The sequence below is a fragment of the Heliangelus exortis genome, chromosome 9 (assembly GCF_036169615.1).
Source record: "Heliangelus exortis chromosome 9, bHelExo1.hap1, whole genome shotgun sequence".
NCBI classification, from domain to species: domain Eukaryota; kingdom Metazoa; phylum Chordata; class Aves; order Apodiformes; family Trochilidae; genus Heliangelus; species Heliangelus exortis.
The window spans coordinates 11,566,391-11,588,125 of NC_092430.1; the positions used below are offsets into that span (position 1 = coordinate 11,566,391).

A 21,735-nucleotide genomic window follows, 5' to 3' on the forward strand; every position below is an offset into this window, starting at 1 on the left:
ACTTGGTGGAGTAAAGGCTTGGAGGTGGCAACTCCTGCAGCAGCTGTGGAAAGGATCACCAGTGTTCACTCACTCATTGGAAGAGGGTACTTAGAAGTGTCCCAGTGATGTTAACTACTGTGCCAATATTAGAGTACTCAGTGCTTTGTGGGACTAAATCCTAGCACTCAACACTAACTGGGAATGATACTGCACGTAGAATTTATTTTTTTTTTAAGTATTTCTTGAAATATAAGTTGATTATTTCAGTGTTGGAAAACCACTCACACAGTGGAGGTAGATTACTGGTTAGTGCCTGTTCTATGCAAATGAAAAGATCAAATATATATGAAAACAGGTGCAGCTATTGATAATTCTCAGTCACCGTTTCCGTGAAAAGAATTGCTGTGTGTTTGTACTTTAAAGTATCCAGTAGTGTTTTAAGTGTGCCAGGCCTGGAAATGTCATTCAGGTCTGGTACCTTGTATTGAAAAGATCAGTAACTTGTATTAGCTGGTACTTGGAAATGAAAACTTATCTCTTTCTTGTTTATTAGGTATAAGCAATTGAGGACGACACTTCTTGTTGTCCAGAGATGGAAAACAACATAACAACAATTTCTCGTGAAGACCTAGAGGAATTAAGGGAAGCATTCAGTAAAATAGGTATGTTTTAAATATGAAAATAGATGCCATTAACACTGCAAAGCCAAGTAGTATTTGTGTAAGAAATCTTTATGGATCCTTCTGTTTTGAGAGGCAAAAAGATGAATTTACCTCTCTGTTTAGTGGATTTTACCTTTAAGTAAGCTGAATTTAGATAAACTCTTGCTAGGAGTTGTTAATAAATAACTGCAATTTTGTATATTTGACAGAGGATGTTTGGAGATTACTTGGAATGTAAACTAAAAGAGTGAGAAATTACATAGTAACTAACCCTTATTTCCAGATAGCAATACTGTTGAAAAAGTTTGTATTTGTTTTATCTGTTTTCTGCAGTTCTGAGGGGGTGATGTGTAACTGTGCAGCTCAACAAACCAAACAAAGGTGCTTGTAACCATTCATAATGGGTAATATTGTCTCTTCAGACAAGAAGTCTTAAATATTTGGAGTCTTCAGCTTGATAATAGACTGCTGGGAAGCTTCATGTTATCAATCTGTAAGACCATGAGTAGTATGGAAAAGGTGAAGAAGGAATTGCTTAGATTCTGTCAATACAGGTATTGTGTTGCCCAGAAGAGAGTCAGAAAGCGTAAAATAAAAAGTAGCAACTTCACAACAAAACTCTGAACCTATTGACTCGAATTTACTGAAACGAAAAAAAAAAAAAAAAAAAAGATTAGAAATTATAAAAGAATTAAGATGCATCCATGGAAGGTAGTTAAAAAGTTGTTACTAAACAATCAGAATCAGGAAAGACATACCAAAGAAAAGATGACTGTGTATGTGTATAAATCTATTGGGAGGTGTTAGGATAGGCAGAGGTCACTGGTCTTGTCTGACAGTTTTCTTATTTGTTTGATTTTCACCCTCTGCATTCCTTTTTTTCCTCACTGTCCTTCCTGTATGTTTTCACATTTCTCCTCTAAGGATTGTCTGTGTTGCTTCTACTTGCTGAAAAGCATTTTCTTCCTTGCTGAATTTTGTTTCCTATAACATATAAAAATTAAGTGTCATGTAGCTTTTCTTTTTTATTTTTGCAATCTCAGTGTCTTTTATGGGTAAATTGCTTGCAGCTCTGTTGGTAAATTGAGAGAAAAGGCATGTATTTAACTCTGTGCTTGTCATCACGGAAACTTACCCTCGGTGAAAGATGAACCTAGAGAAATAAACTAGGTGGTAATCTGAGCGAGCTTCTGCTTTTTAGACCATCACTGTTCCTTCATGTGTTGCTACATGTCTGCAGGCCAGGCAGTGGATACATCAATACATAGGCATAATGTTTGTTTGTGCAGTGATTTGTGAATTGTTGGTAGTATCAAAAAGAAGGATGTTTTTTTTATTAGGGGTGTTTTTAGCCTTTCATCATCTGTGAAATGTGGCCTTCTTTGTAACCTGTACGGAAGCTGCACAGTGTAGTATGGATTACAGGGGGATTACTGTATAGTAATTATGGCTAGAGATGAAAGCATCTTTCTATTCTTGCTCTTCTGTAATGTGATGCATACTCATATTCTCTGGTATTATTGTGTGAGTTCTGATGCTAGAGACAGTATGAAGAGAGTTCTTTTAACTACTAAATGAGAAAAGAAACTGGGAGCACCTTGTCATGCCAGAAAAATGGCCACATCATCTTGCTCCCTTTTCTGACTCATTATGTTACTTGTGACATTCTCTTAAATTGCTTATATTAGATACATAATTTGGAGAACAGGGAAAATACTATTAGTTCATATTTTTGAAGGATTTTAATATAATGAGAGAGACAAAATTGCTGTCAAACGTGGAAAATATTAGCATTAAATATATAACATTATGGACATTATGCACTAGTTACGCTGGATATGATTTCTTGTATCTGTTTGAACATCATCTATACTGTGTATGGAAAATAGCTTTTCTGCTTTTAGAAGTACTTCTCTCCATTGCATAGACAGACTCCAGGTGAGGCTATTTTCTCCAATTCTGCTGGTATGGATATGTGTATACACTTCTATGGAAATAAGCACAGATAAAAAAAAATAATAACAGTTAATGTGTTAGATTCACTTATCCTTTCCAAACCTATGTTTTTTTCCAACGTAAAATTTTCTTTTATTATACCAATACAAGAATATCTAACAGCTTTCTGCACACAGGCTGGACTAAGGTTTAAGTACAAAGGGCATTTTTATTATTTCTTTGGTGCTGAGTTATTCAAGCTATATGGTATTTTTTTTTTTTTTTTAATTTTCAACTTTTTGTTTGTTTGTTTTTAATGCAGTAGTCATTTGCCTCTTTCCACAATTGTGGAGCTATACTGTACCTTTTGCTGATAAAATCATTCTGATACTTTGTACTAGGACATTCCTGATATGTGGTCTTTGGAGCCAAGTGTAAGTAAAGCTGGCAGTACAAATGGCTCTCAACAGAGCTAGTTAATAGATTAAAGAAGGTCACCTTTAATAAACAGTTACAGATCATTCCAGGCTTATTCTTCACAAATAGCCCCAACCCCATCAAATGTTTTGAAGAACTGAAAATGTCAATCAGATACTAGGATGAGAAACAAAATGTAGAGTCAGAGTTCGTGTCAGTGGTTTTTCTTGTCTAAGTCTGCTCTTCTAATACCAGTTTGAATCTGGTTTGAGTTTTCTGATTGCAAATGGTATAATATTGACAACAGAAATATCATCTTTTACTTTCAGGTTTGTAGAAAAAATTTTTTGACTGTTAATAGAAACTTAAACTTCACTATGTATTTGCCATCTTGTTGTATTTGTGGTTTGGGGTGATAAAATAGTTCCTGACAAAATGCATAATCTGATGGCACAACTCCTAGCCAGCTGGGTCTGTAATCCACAAGTATTCTTTGTGCTTGCTTATCTATGTCAGAAGTTTCATACTTGAATTATTGTTCTCAAGAGTTACTATACTTGGTTTAAGTATAAAAACAGCTTGTGCATTCATTTTACAGATATTGACAACAGTGGGTATGTCAGTGATTATGAGCTTCAGGACCTGTTTAAAGAAGCAAGTCTGCCCTTGCCTGGTTACAAAGTTCGGGAGATTGTAGAAAAAATCATTGCTGTGACAGATAGCAACAAGGATGGGAAAATCAACTTTGAAGAATTTGTCTCTGTAAGGCATTCTCCTTGGATATTTCTTTTCTCTCTGATATTGGTTGAGAACTAGGATAAAAAACTGAATTAAGTGGTACAAGAAATTACTATTTTGATAAAAATAAGTTATGTTTCAGGAATGGGAATGTTTTGTATGACAGCATAAAAAATTTGATGTAATTATTTTATATTTCACTGCCCTACTTAATTTAGCCTATCTCATTTAGGCAGCATGTGAGAGCACAGTAATTTCAATCGTTCCTGCTTTCTGTTTCCTCAAAGATAAGGGGATAAACTGTGTTCTTGAAGAACTCTTAGGTTCGTTGTCCTGTCAAAAGAATAGATAATTACATTGCAGCCTTTGAATTCTATTAGTGATAAACTAATGGTTACGCAACTATGCTCCATCTCTATACTAAAGGCTACTTTTAACTTCTGGTACTCGCTGAGAAATGTGTTAGCCTGTAGACAAGTTTTCATAAGGGGTTTTAAACTAGTTTTATCCATACAGCAGTGGTTTGGGGTATTATTCTTAGAGTGGAAGTCAATGTAAATACCGAAGAAATGCAGTCAGGTAATTTACTGACTGGAGTACTTAAAGAAGTTTACCACTTAGTTATTTGAAGGTATGCTAAATAACAAAATGCTCTCTGTTTTTCTTATTCCAGATAATTCAGGAATTGAAAAGTAAAGATGTTAGCAAATCTTTCCGAAAATCAATAAACAAAAAACAAGGTATTACAGCAATTGGAGGAACATCAGCAATATCTAGTGAGGGGACACAGCACTCTTATTCAGGTAAGAAACAAATAGACATGAGCAAATTTTGCATGGAGGAAGAACTTTTAAAGTCGTATTAAAGACAAAGGTAAAAAAGAACTTGAAGAGTTTAAAGAAAAATATCACAGAGGAAGCCTGTTGAGATGGTCAAGATAAGGGTGGTTTATCAAAATGTGGCTGTCCAATTGCTAGTTTCACTCTGCACTCAGATAAGTTAGGCATCTTTGCCAGGACAAAAACTGTAAGCAAGCACTGACAGCATGTAAAAAAAAGAAACAAATATCTCCTTTGGCATATTTCTCATAATACCAGTGAACTTTTGGGCTTCATTACATAAATCTTGTTTCTATATTCAGATAAATTAATTTGTATTTTTATTTACAGCGTTAACTAGAATTTTAAAAAAAACAATTTTTTGATTTATGGGTCTCCTCAGCTGTCCCTGGGCCACTACAGAACTGCTCACTCCTGTATGATTTTTGCATAGGCTGCACTTGAGGACTTAATTCTAACATATGATCTCTGTTTCTTTCTACCTCCCCCTGCTGCATGTCATTTAAGTTGGTAATTGTGCTTGATTACTTAGCAGCTCCTGCTTGGAATGTTAACTGCCTTCCAGGATCATATTGCAATAAGTAATATTGCAACCCTTTTCATAGACTTGAGTCCGGGATTTGCTGTGGTTTCTGAACTGTATTAAGTCCTCCATATGAGGAAGATTGACTTCACTTAGCTTAAGGTGGTCATACCCACTCTCTAGTTGTTATCCTTACAGCAATGAGCTGGACTTGGTGTATCTTCAAAGCAGGGAATACATTTCATCTCCAAGGATGCCTTCAGAAAATCAGCAGATGCTCAGGGGGTGCAGTAGGAGAAAGATCAGTCTGTACTCACCACTTTTGGATTCTTTCCCAATGATCCGATATTTTTCCTGTAAAGTAGCTACTGTGAACCTAAGGGGTTGTGTTGCAGATGAACCTCTTTGATCTGAGTGATATTTAGTACTATGTGTTCATGGTAAATATAGGTTATTTTAATGCTGTTTGTCTTTCCAGAGGAAGAAAAAGTTGCTTTTGTTAACTGGATAAATAAAGCTCTACAAGATGACCCAGATTGTAAGCACCTCCTACCTATGAATCCATCAGATGCCAGCCTTTTTAAATCCCTTGCAGATGGCATTCTTCTTTGGTGAGTCCAGAGCCATGAGAAAGAAAAGAAACTAATCACAATGGTTGAATGCTCATCACAGTGACATAAATTGGAAAACTTCTGATGGGCTTTAATGTCAGGTCTCCAGTATTAAATATTTCAACTACTGTGTAAGGTAGGGAAAATCTGTTTGCCCATAGAGATGTTATTTTAATGAAATTCTCAATGTAACTTGTGTATATATTGCAGAAGTATGTTTTAATAATAACACACAACAGATATGTGCAGACTGTAACTACAGAGGTCATGTATTCATTAGCTGAAATAATTAGGAAACTTAGCTATTCCCAGGAATTTTTAAAGTTACAAATTTTAGTTACTAAATTATAGGACAGGAGGAACAGGACTAAGAGTTAAATCCATGGCAGAACATAGTAGTAGGTAGTAGGTCACTCAACTTTTGTCTGCTGTAGCTTTCGACTTAATGTACACTTACAGTACTTATTCATACACCACATGAGCGAGGATCTAGCTTATTTGTATTGGTGTGAACTTAAGCATAAAACTTAGGTTTCCTAAGGTTACATATTATCTGGAGATTTGTGGATGAATGTGCAATTACTCGACATGGAGAAGAGACTTAGAGCATCTTTTTAAATATCAGAAATATTTACAGCTGGTTTAAATTGTTAGTTTATAATAATATATTTGCCGAGAAATAGCAGTTTGAGTAACCTCTGACTTCTCTTCCTTAGCAAAATGATCAACTTTTCACAACCAGATACAATTGATGAAAGGGCTATTAATAAGAAGAAACTCACTCCTTTCACTATTTCTGTAAGTACTGCACAGGAACTTGCCTCACATGAAAACATAAAATATTTTTCAGTAGATGTGTTTTAATGACAGTGGAGAAAAAAAAAGTTCTGTGTATTAAAAAATGTCAAAGCATTACACTGTATTTTGGTAATAAGCTCTGTTTCTTAGATGATGTACAGGACAACTTGTATTTTTTGTGCTTTCCTTAGGTCTTTCCGTTTTCACTGTTCCCATTCTCACTTCAGGGAGGTGGCCAGGTTATATTGTAGCAATGCAGAAAGTATTTGTATGGCTGTATAGCAGGATGATAGATTTTCAACAGTGGAGAGTGGATTAGAAAGAAGATCAGCTTTATTTTTAATTGTGTATGAAGTCATTAAATTATTTGAGAGAAACAATTACTAAGACCTTAGTTTGAAGACAAGAAGACAGATCTGGAAGAGGGAAGTAGATCTGTAAGTTACCAGTCTAACGAGGAAAGAAAAAAATCCTGATTAAAAACTTCAGTTGACTGGCACACTTATTATTTCAGGTGCTGACATAATGTATGAAAAATTAAAACATATAACGGTCCAAATCTCCCAAGTGGGATTTGTAATCTGTAGTTATTTAAAGATGCTGTGTCTAAAAAATATGCCATGTGTGTTTATGCTGTCTCTAGGCAATTAAAATATGACAAAAGAAAAGAGTAAAATTTACAGGAGCTATCAGATTTTTTTCTTGGAATGTTTAATTTGTGACAGTCATTATCTTGACTTTCAGTGTCAGGACCTTGAATTATTATGATTTTCTTATGCTGTGTGTCCATTTACAGTGTTACAGTTGCTTGAATAAAATGTGTCAGCTTGTGTAAGATTCAAGAGGTCATAGAGATATCAGTAGCCTCCTGGACAAGGAAAAATTCCATATGTGTAATTTTTTCTATAGGATCTAGCCCCTGGTATTTTGAACTCGATTTTTTGTGCATATGATATTCATGAGTTAGAAAAATATTCTGATTAGTGTATTCCTCAGCAATCCAGACTGCTGAGGGTGATCCATGATTTTTTGGTGCATCCATATTTAACACTGTAAATAATGTTTTCCAATGAATTTTTCTAAGATCTAGGATTATTCAGAAAAGCTCCCCAGAGTGCCATTTTTCCACTTGGAACCACTGAACTAATGCATTATTTCTGATCATCTCTGAAACTTGCAATATCGAATATTAATAAATTTACTAGGAATCACAACCTCATACATTTGTTAAACAATGATATTCCAAACAGGAGAATCTAAACCTGGCTCTGAACTCGGCATCTGCTATTGGCTGTACAGTTGTCAATATTGGATCACAAGATTTGCAAGAAGGAAGACCACATTTGGTATTGGGACTTTTGTGGCAGATCATTAAAGTTGGTCTTTTTGCTGATATTGAGATCTCCAGAAATGAAGGTAAGAGGATAGCAATGCCAGGTATGGCTCTCTGCAGTTTGGAATTAACTGAGATCACAGTAGCAATGATTTCAGTTTTCTTTCACACTTGCTTCCAGCTCTTATTGCTTTGCTAAATGAAGGGGAAGAACTAGATCAGTTAATGAAGCTTTCCCCAGAAGAACTCTTGCTACGCTGGGTGAACTACCATCTGACCAATGCAGGGTGGCAGAAAATCAGTAACTTCAGCCAAGACATTAAGGTATGTAGTTCTTACTCTGATATTTGAATGTAATGGTATGTACACTGTTCATAGAAAAAAATGAGCCATATTGGAAATATTGAGCAAAGTAGTAGTTATCTGCTTTTTTTAGCTATAGGTTCATCTTCCATTTTTCAACACTGAAAGAACATTATTTTGATCTCTTCTTCCCTATTGAGTTGCTCATACCATGAATTCTTACATCACAGTGTAATGCAAACATTGTAAACAACTTAATGATCAGGGAAGTTCTTATATTCTAAGACAGTGCAAATCATCCTAAATAACTCTGATAACAAACTTATTAGTTGCTGTTTTCCTGTCTATCCTTCCCTGCTCCTGGGTCTACAGAAAGCCATCTTTTCTTTCTTTTGTTGTTTTAAGGAAGAATTGTATTGCTTTCTATCTCCTCTCAGTGCATATTTGCTAATGGTGATTTCTCTTTGCATCCTTTACACCTAACATTGTACAGAAGAGTATGGGAACCTCTTGAGGAAAGAACAGTTACTCAGAAGGCTGTATATGCTTAGAGTAGCTACCAATTCCTGGTCCAAGGAGAGAGCAGCTCCTCTCAATCACTGCTTTGCTGGTGGGGCAGTTCACTGACACAAGCAGAATGAAAGTCATGCTGATTCCTTGAAGCAGATGACAGATCTGCAGAATTCTTTTTCCTTTAGTCATTCTGTATGAGGTATGCAGAGTACTGTAGTAAATCCATCTGAAGAGAGAAAAACTCACATTTTGAAGACTAAAAGCTAAGGGAGAAGATTCCCTAAGGTGATAGTCTTTCTTCATGCCATTAATAGCTAGTGATCTATGCCACCAAGAAAGTTATTAAAGCAAACCTTTAAGTAGGGTTTTATGTGAAAACTGCCACCATGGTAAAAAATACTTGCTGCTTAAAACAAGTATTAAAAAAATATTCTAAATGTAGCAGACTTTTGATTGAGTTTACTAATTTTAGTGGGTAAAAAACTCAGAAGCATATTGAAAATTATGTCAGATAAATATTTCTTTTGTCACTACAGATTCATCCCAAAAGAGCCGATTTGCTCTCATTTTTAATTCAAAAAAATTTTATAAAGCTATTTGAAAAGAATAGTGAGGGAATAAAATACCAACACTAAAAATAAGATCCGTATTAATGTTTTCTATGCGTAAGCTATATAAATTTGCCTTAAGTATTTTAACTACACCTTCCTAGTTCATCCAGCACAATAAATTTAACAATGTCCAAAGCAATTAGCAGACATTCCTTTATTGTGTCCTTTGGGTAAGTAAGTTATATGTGAAATACTGTAATAAAATGGCTGCAGTACCTTATCCATATTCACTGAAATTAGGGTGCCATAGTTTTTATTCCTGTGGCTTTTGGATTAGATTAAATTGCAGTAAATGGCTATGAAAGGCTACAGGCTACATAGTTGTAGCTACATGTATTGTTGTTTTGGTTTTTTTGGTTTTTTTATATATATTACACTGCTTGTTTTAGGATTCAAGAGCATACTACCAACTATTAAATCAGATTGCACCCAAAGGAGATGGCCTTGATAAATTGCCCGTTACAATTGACTTTTCGGGATTTCATGTAAGTATCCAGAAATGTAAAAATAGATTGGTATTATTTGAGACCTCTGTGTGTATCAACATACAGATAACAAGGTTTTCCCAGAATCTCCACTTGCTTTTGTAATGTATACAAAAGCTCAGTCAGATTCCTTAATGTTATAAAAGCTTAAATAGGTAAAAGCTTGAGTAAAGTTCCAGCGCACCACTGAAACTGGATAATGCATCCTACAGTCTAAAATTTGGAGCTATGTTTTTCCTGGAGTAGTGTCTGTTTATTTTCACTTGGGTACTCCAACATGAATAATATAACATCCTGGTTCAGTTCTGCTCTTCTGGAGTTCAGACAGAGTGAGTTGACTTGAAAAACCTTGTCATCCTTCCATAAATCAAATAGCATTCAGAAATTGCATGTGAAGCCTTCCAGTAACCAGCAGCAAAGGCAACTGTGGCAACCATCAGGCTTTAAGGTCTAAAACCAGCCCTGGTAGATGTGAAAACACTTTGTTAAGCTGCAACTTAATGCTCACTGGGTTATTCTGGGAATACATTTGTTACAAAACTGAACTTGCTGTCTAAGACAGGGGTACTTATCTTAAACAGCATCTTCACAATAAGTTTAATAATAAAAAAGCACATGTGAACTTGTTTTGCATAAAAGTTTTAGTCTTCCCAAGCCCTTCATGAGGAAAGCTCTGGTTTTTTTGTTGGCTTTTTGGTTTGAGTTTTTTGGTAGTGGGAAAGGATACTAGCTAGTTTATTCCTGTCATTTCCCATAGTTCATATGATTGTGTTCTGTAATGAGTTATTAACCAGTATCAATAACATGTAACAACTTGTTTTGGAGCAAGGTTGAGTGTACCCCATGATGTATTACTGACTGTCATTCAATTCTAACAGTAATTCAGTTACTAACTCACATCCTGTTAAATAGTAATTCCAACTGTAATGCATAATGGAGGCAGAAAGTATGTGCTATATTGTTTTGAAGACTGATTTATTCTACGTAGATTAATAGGCCAAATAAAATAAACAACATAGGTTAATGACTAAAGATGATTCAGAAGCAAAAATTTGAAAAGGAAAGCATGGTAGTGCATTGTCACATTCTGGAGCATTCATACACTTATTGAGGGTTTTGGGCACCTAATTATTGTGCTCAAGAATACCACTTTAAAGAAAAGAAGGTAAACCTGTTGTACATGGAGCAGAATATGCAGTGTGGGCATCACAGTGTGAAAACGGAAATATAACCGCTACACCTCTGGCTGCTACTGCTGTGATTCATGAGGAATGCTATGCAGGCACCATCAGAAACAAAATACAAAGTGGAAGGAAAATGGGAATTGTCACAGACTGTAAGGGCTAGCTTAGGTATTGGGGGAATGAAAGAGAGACTGTTATGGGTCTTTTAAAGATAAGCCAAAAAAGATTCAGTAAAGAATGGAAATATGCTGGTATTCATGATTTTTTTATTTTTTTTTCTTTTAGGATAAAAATGATTTGAGGAGGGCTGAATACATGCTCCAACAGGCAGATAAATTGGGCTGCAGGCAGTTCGTAACTCCAGCTGATGTGGTTGCAGGCAACCCTAAACTCAATTTGGCTTTTGTTGCAAATCTCTTTAACACATATCCAGCCCTACACAGGCCTGACAGTTCATCATACGACATCAATTTATTAGAAGGTACTCAACTTGATAAGCATGAGGACATGATGACATTAGTGATTTCTATTTAAGTATTCCTTCTAGGTTGTGGTGTAGAATCCCTGTGTGATGGTGCTTGTGTTAACACCAGCATATGGAGCTCTCTCACAAGCTTTCAATATCAGCTTGTAGTAGAAGTCCCTGTTGCTGTGAATATCATTTACTTGTCTTAGCCTGGCCAAAAGCTATTCCTGAGAAACCTTCTATCATTGATTTCTAGGACCAAAAACTCTTCTTTTACTGCTGTTCCAGTTTCTTATGCTTCTTTTCATAGTGTTAGTATTTTAGCTGATGCACAAATTCTAGCTTTCCCTCATTTGCAGTGCTATACTTTGCAACAATAGTCTTTTTAAATATTTGTCATAAATTGTTTTTATGATATCTATGTGTATTAGTTTGTTGCCTTTTAAAACGGGAAATGTTTTTTAAAAAGGCTTGTGTTTTAGCAGCCTCTATTAATCTATTGCATCAGCAAACCACATAGATTCTAGCATATCAAGAAGTTTGGATTTTAATTGTTCAGTTCAGATCCCTAATGTTAAAGGATAATTGGTAGCCATCTTTGGCTGTTACCCTTTCTGTGGACCAGCTAATCTAGGACGATGAAATGGCTCCTGCCAGTGTATTTCAGTTGTTCACTGATCTCAAAGGAATGGTGAGAATCAGGGGTGCCGCACTCGGGAGAATCATCAGCAATTGTTCACACATTCCTCTGCACTGCCTACTCCTGCCTTCCTCTTAATGTTCCTATCAGGTTTCCTTTCCATCTAGGTGAGTCCATCTTCCTTTCCTCCTCCTCTTTTCATAATTTATCTGCTCTGCTGCATCCTTATGTCACAAATCTTGTATCCCTCAGACCATTCCTGTTTGACTTCCTGCTCTAGTTTCAGTCAAGTGCCAGCTGTGTTAGAGGTTTCGGAGCATGGGAAGCAGACTTCTCTTTTCAGCTGTGATATCCCTAGTCCCAGCAGTCCCTGCAGTCCAGTACAAATGATTGAAGGAAAGGCCTGCTCTTCCACTGCTGCAGTTTTGTTAGAAAACTTATTGGAAATGCATACAGAAGCTGTGTAGAGGCAGTATATCTCCAGCTTCTCTGTTCTGAACATGAAGTTGCAGGCATGATTCAAAATACTTAAAAGTTAGTCAAATTTAGGAGATGAGTTTTCACTGGCATGGCAAAAACCACTTGAACTACTTTCAGAACTTTCCTAAGGTATTCAGATGACATCAAAGTCTCAGCTAAAACATTTAGTAAAAAGTTGAAGTCACCTGAATGCTGGATTGCGATTATATATTAATACTGACCAAATTTAGCTTATTGTTTATACTATACATTTAAGAGATGGATAATCATGCCGATGTTATCTGTTCAAAGGCAAGTAGATTACTCTCCTATGCCCCTAAGTAATAACTCCTGTGGTGTCATGTAGTTCTAAATCATCAAAATAGCTATTCCAGCCAAAAGATGTTGCTAATGTGGTTTTCTGTTAAATTGTTTTATTTTTTTCTGAAAATTGTGTGTTTACTCATTTTTTCTCAAGGTAATGATATAAAATAAGACATGCATTTCTTTATAGTTTCATCATAGATTATCTGTTGAAATCTGACTTGTAATTTATAATGCTTTCCTATTTTGCTTCGTGAAATCCAGATTTGACCCCTCCTAATGTAGGTACTGTATTTAGTACTTTTCTGTACTCCATAAATTTTTATTCTACAGTTGTTCTTTTTTTCTAGTGTTTAATCACCTTTGTCCTTTGCTGGTTGATTTTTGCATTGCTCTTGTATTTTTCTATCTTTTTAATATGCCGTCATAAGTAAAAGAGCAGAAAAAACCCACACAGGTCTAACTTGATGCATATAAAATGAGGGTAGGACTTGGAATAAGTCAATGCCAAATAGTTCTTTCTGTGGGTTTAACCAATAGGGGCTTTCCCCAGACCAAGTTGTAAAGCTTGTGCAGGTGAGCAGAACTTCCTGAAAGCCTTCATTTCCCTGCTTAAATTCCATCTTTTCAGTGACTGTTCCACCTTAAGAATATGATGTGGCTGTTCTTTGGCTTAAGCCAACAAACGTGTGAATAAACTGACTTTTTCTCTGACAGTGCTTAAGAACTATGGTGATGTGCCCTTCAGAACAGATAGCATATCCCTCAGAGATAGTGCTGTAGCAAAATGAATGTTTGGCATTATGTGGGATGGAGTGGGGAGTCCTGACCTCAGACAGTGCATAACCTTAACAGGGTGTTGCTGCTGCTCTGAGGAACCTCTCACTTTTGGGGAAGGCAGCAGAGTTTGGAGTCCAAGTCACACAGAAAGCTGAATTTTTGGGAGGAGGAAGAGGAGAGATTTTTGTCCACCTACATTTCCTCGGGTATAGGTGTCCTCTGCTGCTGTTGTCCACTGACAGCCTTCAAGGCTGTTACCATGAGAGGGTTAACTACTGGCACTTAGCCCAGCTAAACTTGGGTTACAAATTGCATTTTGAGCTCTCTGTCTTTCAGACAGAACTGTAGGTATTTGGAGCCCTTTGGATTCCTTACTCCATCCCAGTGGCTGCTCCCCACTCAGTTCCATGCTGTAATCTCGAAGAAAGAGATGGCAATATATACAAAGGATGCTACCAAATTTGCTCCTCTCTCTTTTGTGTAGCTCTGCCCCCTTTCTGCAGTTTTCCAATGATTTTGGCTATCTGCTGCACCACTCAGCAGAAGATATGCTTCTGATAGGATCACAAGGTATATTTTAAACAGAAGAATAGAGGCAAAAATTTGGTCAGTTCTCAGCCATCTGTAAAGCTTACCAACACTTATTGTTGTGTGATAAAGGGATCTATTTAGAGTGGCATATTAAACACAGTATGCTGTATTAAGCTCCTGGATTCCTGCTGTCCAAAAGGGTGCTGCCCCACTTGCATGCTCTTGTTCCTGATGGGCTCCTTTGGATTCTTTCAAGGGTGTTAAGCATGCATTTTAGAATTCTCAATCTGATTGCAGTTTCTCATTATCTGTTTTTGTAGCTATGCTTTGTTTAGTAAGAGTTCATGAAAAAAAATCTTGTTACTGTCTTTGCAGTGGACAAGGTTCTTAGCAGCACTTTTCTGTCAGTATTTTAGGTATTGCAAACCAACTTGAAAGCTCAGCATAAAAATATAAGAAAAAAAAAGCAAAAAGGACTTGCTTCAAAATACTATAACCTTTTAATATTTTTAATCTTAAATTATATTCCATGCTTTTATTTTGATTGTAGCTTTTTTGTGGGAAGACATTGATGTTTTTAATAACTTTGTCATAAAATGATTTTTTTGTCTTTTAAATTTTGTTATGGGAAGAAATACATGAAACAAATCTGACTGCCTGAAGACTTTACAGAAGTTTTCTTTGTTTCAACATATATTCATCAGTGACTGGTTATTTTTACAAGTAAATCTTTGAAATAAATACTAGTTTGAATTGCGTATGAAAGGGCTTAAAATTTAGAAAGGAAATATATCAGTAAGATGAATTTAATCTATTTCATAATAATTGGAAAGGGAAGTAACTGGTAAACTGGATGAAATTTTTGACATAAAATATATCCTTGGAAAAATGTAAATATCAGCCACAGCTGAAATGTCTGAATGTATTTTTTTGTAAATATATTTTGAAGTCTAGAGCTCTCTGTATAAAAAGGGAAGAGACCTAGATAAAAACTGTGACCTTTATCTAAAAATTGAATTTGTGACATAGGTCTGTTAAATGGAAAAAGGAATATTCAAGACCTTTTCTTTTGATTCTAATAAATGCCTATACGATTTTCATTTTGCAAAAACATTATCCTACAGTCCACATAGAACTGCAGTACTAAGTCAGACAGTTTTCATGCTACATAAAAACCTCATTAGACAAACTTGGTACCCTTATCCTTTAAGGAATAAATGAAAAAAGCAAAGAAAATTATTATCTGGATTTTTACATTGTTGAGGCCCGAGAAATCTTTTTGGTTTTTTTCTCCTCTTAAATGTCCTGTTTTCTTAACTATGGATTATAAACCCAGGGGAACGAAGTGGTGAGGTTATTCCAAGTTTGCATATTTAAGCTAAATATTGACTTATATGCTCTTCTTTGATGTAAGAGAGAACAGCTTATGCAGCACCGATTCACACACCTTTGGTCACAGATAACATTGCTAAATTTAGGTCATGTTGAATGCAGAAAATAAAACTATTATAAATTGTAATTTTACATATAAAGCATTAGATTAGGAACTCATTATTAAAATTTATAAAAACAAATTAAGTCAGGACAGTAAATGGTGTGGGGGGTTTGTTTTTTTTCTTACTGAATTTTCTACATTTGTCATAAGCAGAGTTGCCAGTTGAAACTGTAAATATAACTACCACCCTTGGCAGTGTAAACAGCTTCACCAATTTAAGCAATACAATGCTGGGTTGTTAAGCCTGCAGTGTTAAAGACTAAAAAGGGAAGTTCTTTTGCTTTGGGGAGGACCTTTACTAATTAATACTGGGAACTTCTGTGAGGAGAGAAGTGGAGCTCTAGTTTCTGGAGTTGGATGCGATTGCAATAAGCCCATGGAGGAGGGTTGGATGTAGATGATCTTTAAGGTCCCTTCCAACCCCAGCCATTTTATGATTGTAAGCGTACTAGTACTAACTTTTAATAAAAATATGCCATTTTCAATAGACTTAAAGATACTGTTGGATACAGTTTCCACTGATTTTGTTTTAGGAAGTTTTTGTTAGCAATCAGTATTTTCTCCATGATATTTTAACTAGCTAAAATATAACCATCAGACTATTTCTGTATTCTATCAAATCGTATTTACACAGAGGTTTAGTCTAATAGTAGTAGTGCCTCTGACCCTTATGCCCAAAAGTGAGGGACTTTAAATTTGAGAGCATTTCCTTGATTCACTGTCCAGAAGAGATTTTTGGTTTTTGGGGGTGGGGAATTGGGAGGCATGGGGACAAGAGTAATTTAAATGTTGATAATTAATTACATTTGTTTATAAAATTATTTATCAAAAAACTTAACTAGAATTCTCTTTGTCATCATAGGAGAAAGTAATGAAGAAAGGACTTTCAGAAACTGGATGAACTCGCTGGGTGTAAGCCCGTATGTTAATCATTTGTACAGGTAAGGCTTTTTTAAACAAACAAACAAACAAAAAAACAAAAAAAAACCAAGCTAAAAGAAAACCAAACACCAAACAAAACACAAAACAAAAAAATCCCAGTGGGCTAGGTATGTTGGTTCTGATTATTCTTCAGCAAAACACGTTCGTATGTGCAGATGAAGTATGACTGTTTAACATTTTGGAAACCTTGACACAGGAGAAACTAAAACTATATAAATAAATGAAGTTTTTAGCTAGGTGTTTATTCTATGGCTACCTTATAAATGCAGTTTCTGAATTGAAGTTGCTAAAACCAACCGCAGTGGCTGTGCTTAGGTCACTGAGATTTGTGAAAATAATGAAATCAAATGTACAATTTAATGTCAATAATCACAGAAATCAAACACTAGGATACAGATCAGTTACTCCACAAAATTATACAAGTTTTTATTTATGTGACTGTAGTTTTTCAGCAATTTAATTACACTTCAAGATGTTGCATGTACTTACCATTTTCATTGTAAGTGTGAGATTTAGTACTAAAAAAGATTGTTTTGATCTGGTTTAGTGACCTCTCCGATGCTTTAATTATCTTCCAATTGTATGATATGACTCGTGTGCCGGTTGACTGGAGCCACATCAACAAACCTCCTTACCCGTTACTGGGTGGTAACATGAAAAAGGTGGGTTGTTACTCTGTCATATAGTCCAGATTCACTATCTCCCATTGTGCTGTTTGTAGTAATCTGGGTTGTCTAGATGTGCCTACTGAGACAGTCTTGGAAGCAGGGAAGAGAAAAATAAAAATACCTTCCAGATATTATCCAAGCTTTCTGTTAGTTCTGTGGCCATTATGAAGCCAGAAATGTAGAGGAGGGAGGAGAGGAAATATCAAGGAGAGATTATCATTAGAATCTTGCATTTGTAGTAAAAACTGTGTTATGTTAATCAGAGTGTTGAAAGACTAGAAATCTATCCCTAGCTCCACATCTTCTGATGGGTAGCAGTAGCCAAAGTAATTCACAATATGCATAGATCATAAGTCTGCATTATAGAAATACTAAGGTATCTTAATTTTGCACACATTTCTTTTTAGATTGAGAATTGCAATTATGCAGTAGAACTTGGGAAGACAACAGCCAAGTTCTCACTGGTTGGTATTGCTGGACACGATCTAAATGAGGGCAATCGCACTCTGACTTTGGCTTTGGTATGGCAGCTGATGAGAAGGTAAGTTAGGTACAGTATACAGTAGATGTGTATGTGTATCTGTGCACGTGTGTATGTGTGCCTCTATATATTAAGGCAAAATAAAACTTCAGTTCATCCAGCAGATATTTTAGAGTGCTATCTCCAAATGTCTCTTCTCTAAAATTAACTTCTCTGATTTTGTAGTTTTACATAATGTGTAGTGATTAAAACCACAATACTGTGTAAGTGTATGCATTGATTTATAGACAATTAAAACCTTGTATACTAAACCCTGATTAAAATTATAAATCCTGAAGCAAATAAAAAATGAACTTATTCCATGATAATTCCATAAATCTTTCCATAAGTAGAGAATAATTTAAATATCTGTAAAATTTAAAAAGAGAAATAGCAAGAGATAATGTATACTGTAGAAATTAAAATGGAAAGTAATTTTTGGGCCATCACAGCTACAGTAATGTAACTCATAAAATCAGTCATACTGTTATGGTGAGTAGGGAAAAATATATTAAAAACCAATTTCAGTAGAGTATTTTATTGTTAATATTTCCCACAGGCTATTTTTTTTTTACACATATCCTGAAACACTCCCTGTTTTTTGTTCCTTTGACTTTAGTGATTCAGTTTTCAAGGTAACTTTGATGGTAGGGAGTCTTTTAAGCTCGTAAATTAAAATTATGATGTACTGAGTAAAACAAATACATGAAGTAGATTTAAGTCACTATTACTAGTGTTATTGCAACAACTAAAAAAGTTATTCAAAGTACTGAGTACTTTATAAGGTAAGGGTACAAGTATTTGGCATTGTTACTGTGCTGAAATAAACTATTTCTTTTGCTTGTAGCTTTGTACTGTTAGCAGAGTCAAGTTCTACCACTCGCTTTAACTTGGACTCTCGCTTTCTTTAAAGGTATACTCTGAATGTGCTGTCAGACCTTGGAGAGGGGGAAAAAGTAAATGATGAAATTATTATTAAGTGGGTGAATCAGACACTTGCAAGGGCAAATAAGAAAACTTCAGTTACAAGTTTTAAGGTAATAAAATTGATTTGCTTTTATTCTTTACATATATAATCAGATATGGGATTTTTAACCTAATCTTTTAACAATTTGGCTTTAACAGTGGCTCTCCTCTCAGATCCCATAGTTATATAATGAAATATTTTTGGCAACTTGTGAATCTTCAGAAGTATTTTTCGAGTCTTAATAAGAAACAAAAAAATTATAATTGCTGCTGTAAAACTCAACACCAAACACACAAAAAAAGCCCCACAAAACAAGAAAAAGAATAGGTCAAGCTTCCTAAGGTGCTTCTGTCCAAGGTTACCAATGTTTGGACATGGCATGTCATGTATCTACCAGATTTTTGGATGTAGTCACTTGCATGCTTGTAGAAACACTAAGAACAGTTTTGGAAATACTGAATAGGGGGAAATGGCTATTTTTACTAGCAGCTTGTCAAAAAAATCTATTAGCTCATGGCAGAGCCAGGAGAGGGGGCCCAAGTTAACCAGCGATATCTTTTGTCTTCATTGATACTTCTGATGTGCAGCAGACCCATACAGAACAGGAGCATTTCCAAGTTGAAAAACTATAAAAAGAGTGAGCTATTAACTACTGGCAAAAATAGTTACAAGAAAAGGAGAAAAATGAAAGTACCCGGGGAATGTAAATACCTATTTAAACCATTTGCGTAATACTAATATCAACACTAAGTGATAAGTGATTCACTAAGTGTGAGTCTTCTAATTTTGATTGGGGAAAAGAACATTTGACCTCATAGAGGTGTGGTGGAAATCTATGTACAATAAGGTAACAAACATGCTGCCCTCTTTCAATAGGGATGCAAGATGTGCGTTAAGAGTTTTTACATTGTGAAGACAGAATAATCAAAGAAAATTTCCTATACTAATCTTTCAAGTCTTTTCTCTTAGGATAAATCAATTAGCACTAGTTTGCCTGTCCTAGACTTAATAGATGCCATTGAACCTAAGGCAGTTCGGCAAGAAATGGTCAAGAGAGAGGATCTTTCTTACCAAGACAAACTGAATAATGCAAAGTAAGTTTTAAATGAATGCTTTGTGTTTTCCTAAAGTACAGACAATGCGTGGCTTCACTGCGTAATGAATGATTTACTGATTTGTTAACAGAGATTACACCAATAGTGGTTGATTTGTTTTAAATACAGTGTATTATAAAATGTAATATCCTAGACCTTTTTTCTAGTATATTTAAAATATGAACTGAAATTTGTGGCTGGTATGACCTACCACCACTGCACAGCAGTTGGCTTATTAATAGCCTGTGATAATACATATTGGCTTTGACAAAAACGAAGTATTTGATAACCAGTATCAAAACATCTACCAATACGGTTGCTAATACATGTTTTCTTCACAATAAGGTCCATTTTCTGGTAGTGTGTTAGTCCTGACTGAACAGCTATATCCTGCTATTAAAAGCTGTTGATATTGGCACACTAATACATGCAAGGAAAATAATAGTATATATTTTCCCTTGTTTCCCAAGGTATGCCATTTCAGTTGCTCGCAAGATCGGTGCTCGTATATATGCACTTCCGGATGATCTGGTTGAAGTGAAGCCAAAGATGGTGATGACAGTATTTGCATGTTTGATGGGAAGAGGACTGAACAAAATAAAATGAAGACATGTAATACAACTTTCTGCCATGTTAAGCATGATTAATGCCTCACAGTTTACGGAGTTCTAAAGCGTAGTATAAAATGAGGAAATTCATATGCACAAATACATTAAATACATTTTACTAATGATTTTATATTAGTTAAAAGTATATTCAATTTCATAACATTATTTATAGGTAATGTTTTCAGATCATGTTCATCACCAAATGAACATCACAGATTTGTATTGCTTTTAAAAAAACAAACTACCACCACTGGTATTATTCAAGCTTAGTGAGTACTGGTTTCCTTAGCACTGTAAGAATGTGTATTATTTTGCATATAGTTAATTCAGGACATATTGTGAAACACTTTGACTTTTGTGAGTGTTCCTTACATGTAATCATATAGGTCTCAAGGTGCATTCCAACCCTACTGTATTACTCCTAACTGCACAGAAGTTATCCCTGCCTTATTCTCTGAGAGCTTAACTCCTGTTGAAGCCAGAGAGTCTTGACTTCAATGAGTTCAAGTGAAGGCCTGTGATAATGTCTGGAAACTAATGAATACTGATAAAGCTGATGAAACCTTTATCTGGGAATAATCTTTAATTAGATGTAGTAGTTCTGTTCTGTTACTAAGCAGAAACTTCTACAGTCTGTTTCTAAAGAAAAAACAGCAAATAGTAAGAAGAAGTAATCACATCATTATTAGATTTGTATATGCCTTAGATTTTGTAGTTGGACTAAACATCTAATTTTTTAAAAATTTTTCATAAGATATTGTATAAGAAAATAAAAAGCAGGCTAGTCCAGGTTGGGGTTTCAAATTTAAGTATTGCACTTCCTAGTAGATTACTCATTTGATTTTTCCTAAACTGTATATAATGTGTGCAGAGGTTTAGTCTAGAAACACTGATGCATTATCTGGATGAGATGAAGTCCAATTTTCCTTAAAAATTTTAAAGTAAGTATTTGCTCTCCTTTATCTGCAGCTGTAAATTTTAACCAAACATTTTCGAGCTTGACATTTATTAGAGTTGTTAACGGAAGCCAAACATAAAAAAGCAAAATAAATAAAAATTCAAGGTTATTTTTGTTTCAAGTATGAAACTGCTATTTTTTTCTCTTGGCTCCTGAACACAGTTCTAAGTGTGGCAAAACCCAAGAATCTTTGGAGTCAAATCATTCTTACATCCTCATTCAAGGTAGGCTAATTTGAGGCCTACTTTATACTGCAAGAATAAACGTCTCCTTTATGGCTACAAAATTCTAAAGTACCGTATTTACATGCCCAGGCACTTGGCAAATTACTCTGTAAATGTCAGTGTTT

The 21,735-nt window shown here is 35.2% G+C and overlaps 1 protein-coding gene across 1 annotated transcript; it reads left to right on the plus strand.

The window, feature by feature from the left end:
- Window positions 1-535: 535 nt before the first annotated feature.
- Window positions 536-21,507, plus strand: PLS1 (plastin 1). The gene is made up of 15 exons (XM_071752168.1): window positions 536-644; window positions 3,595-3,758; window positions 4,408-4,537; window positions 5,575-5,707; window positions 6,424-6,505; window positions 7,756-7,921; window positions 8,020-8,162; window positions 9,655-9,750; window positions 11,220-11,415; window positions 16,492-16,570; window positions 17,119-17,233; window positions 17,647-17,780; window positions 18,673-18,796; window positions 19,696-19,820; window positions 20,291-21,507. The coding sequence occupies exons 1-15, from the start codon at window positions 575-577 to the stop codon at window positions 20,424-20,426; spliced, it is 1,893 nt and encodes a 630-aa protein (XP_071608269.1). The 5' UTR covers window positions 536-574; the 3' UTR covers window positions 20,427-21,507.
- Window positions 21,508-21,735: the final 228 nt, after the last annotated feature.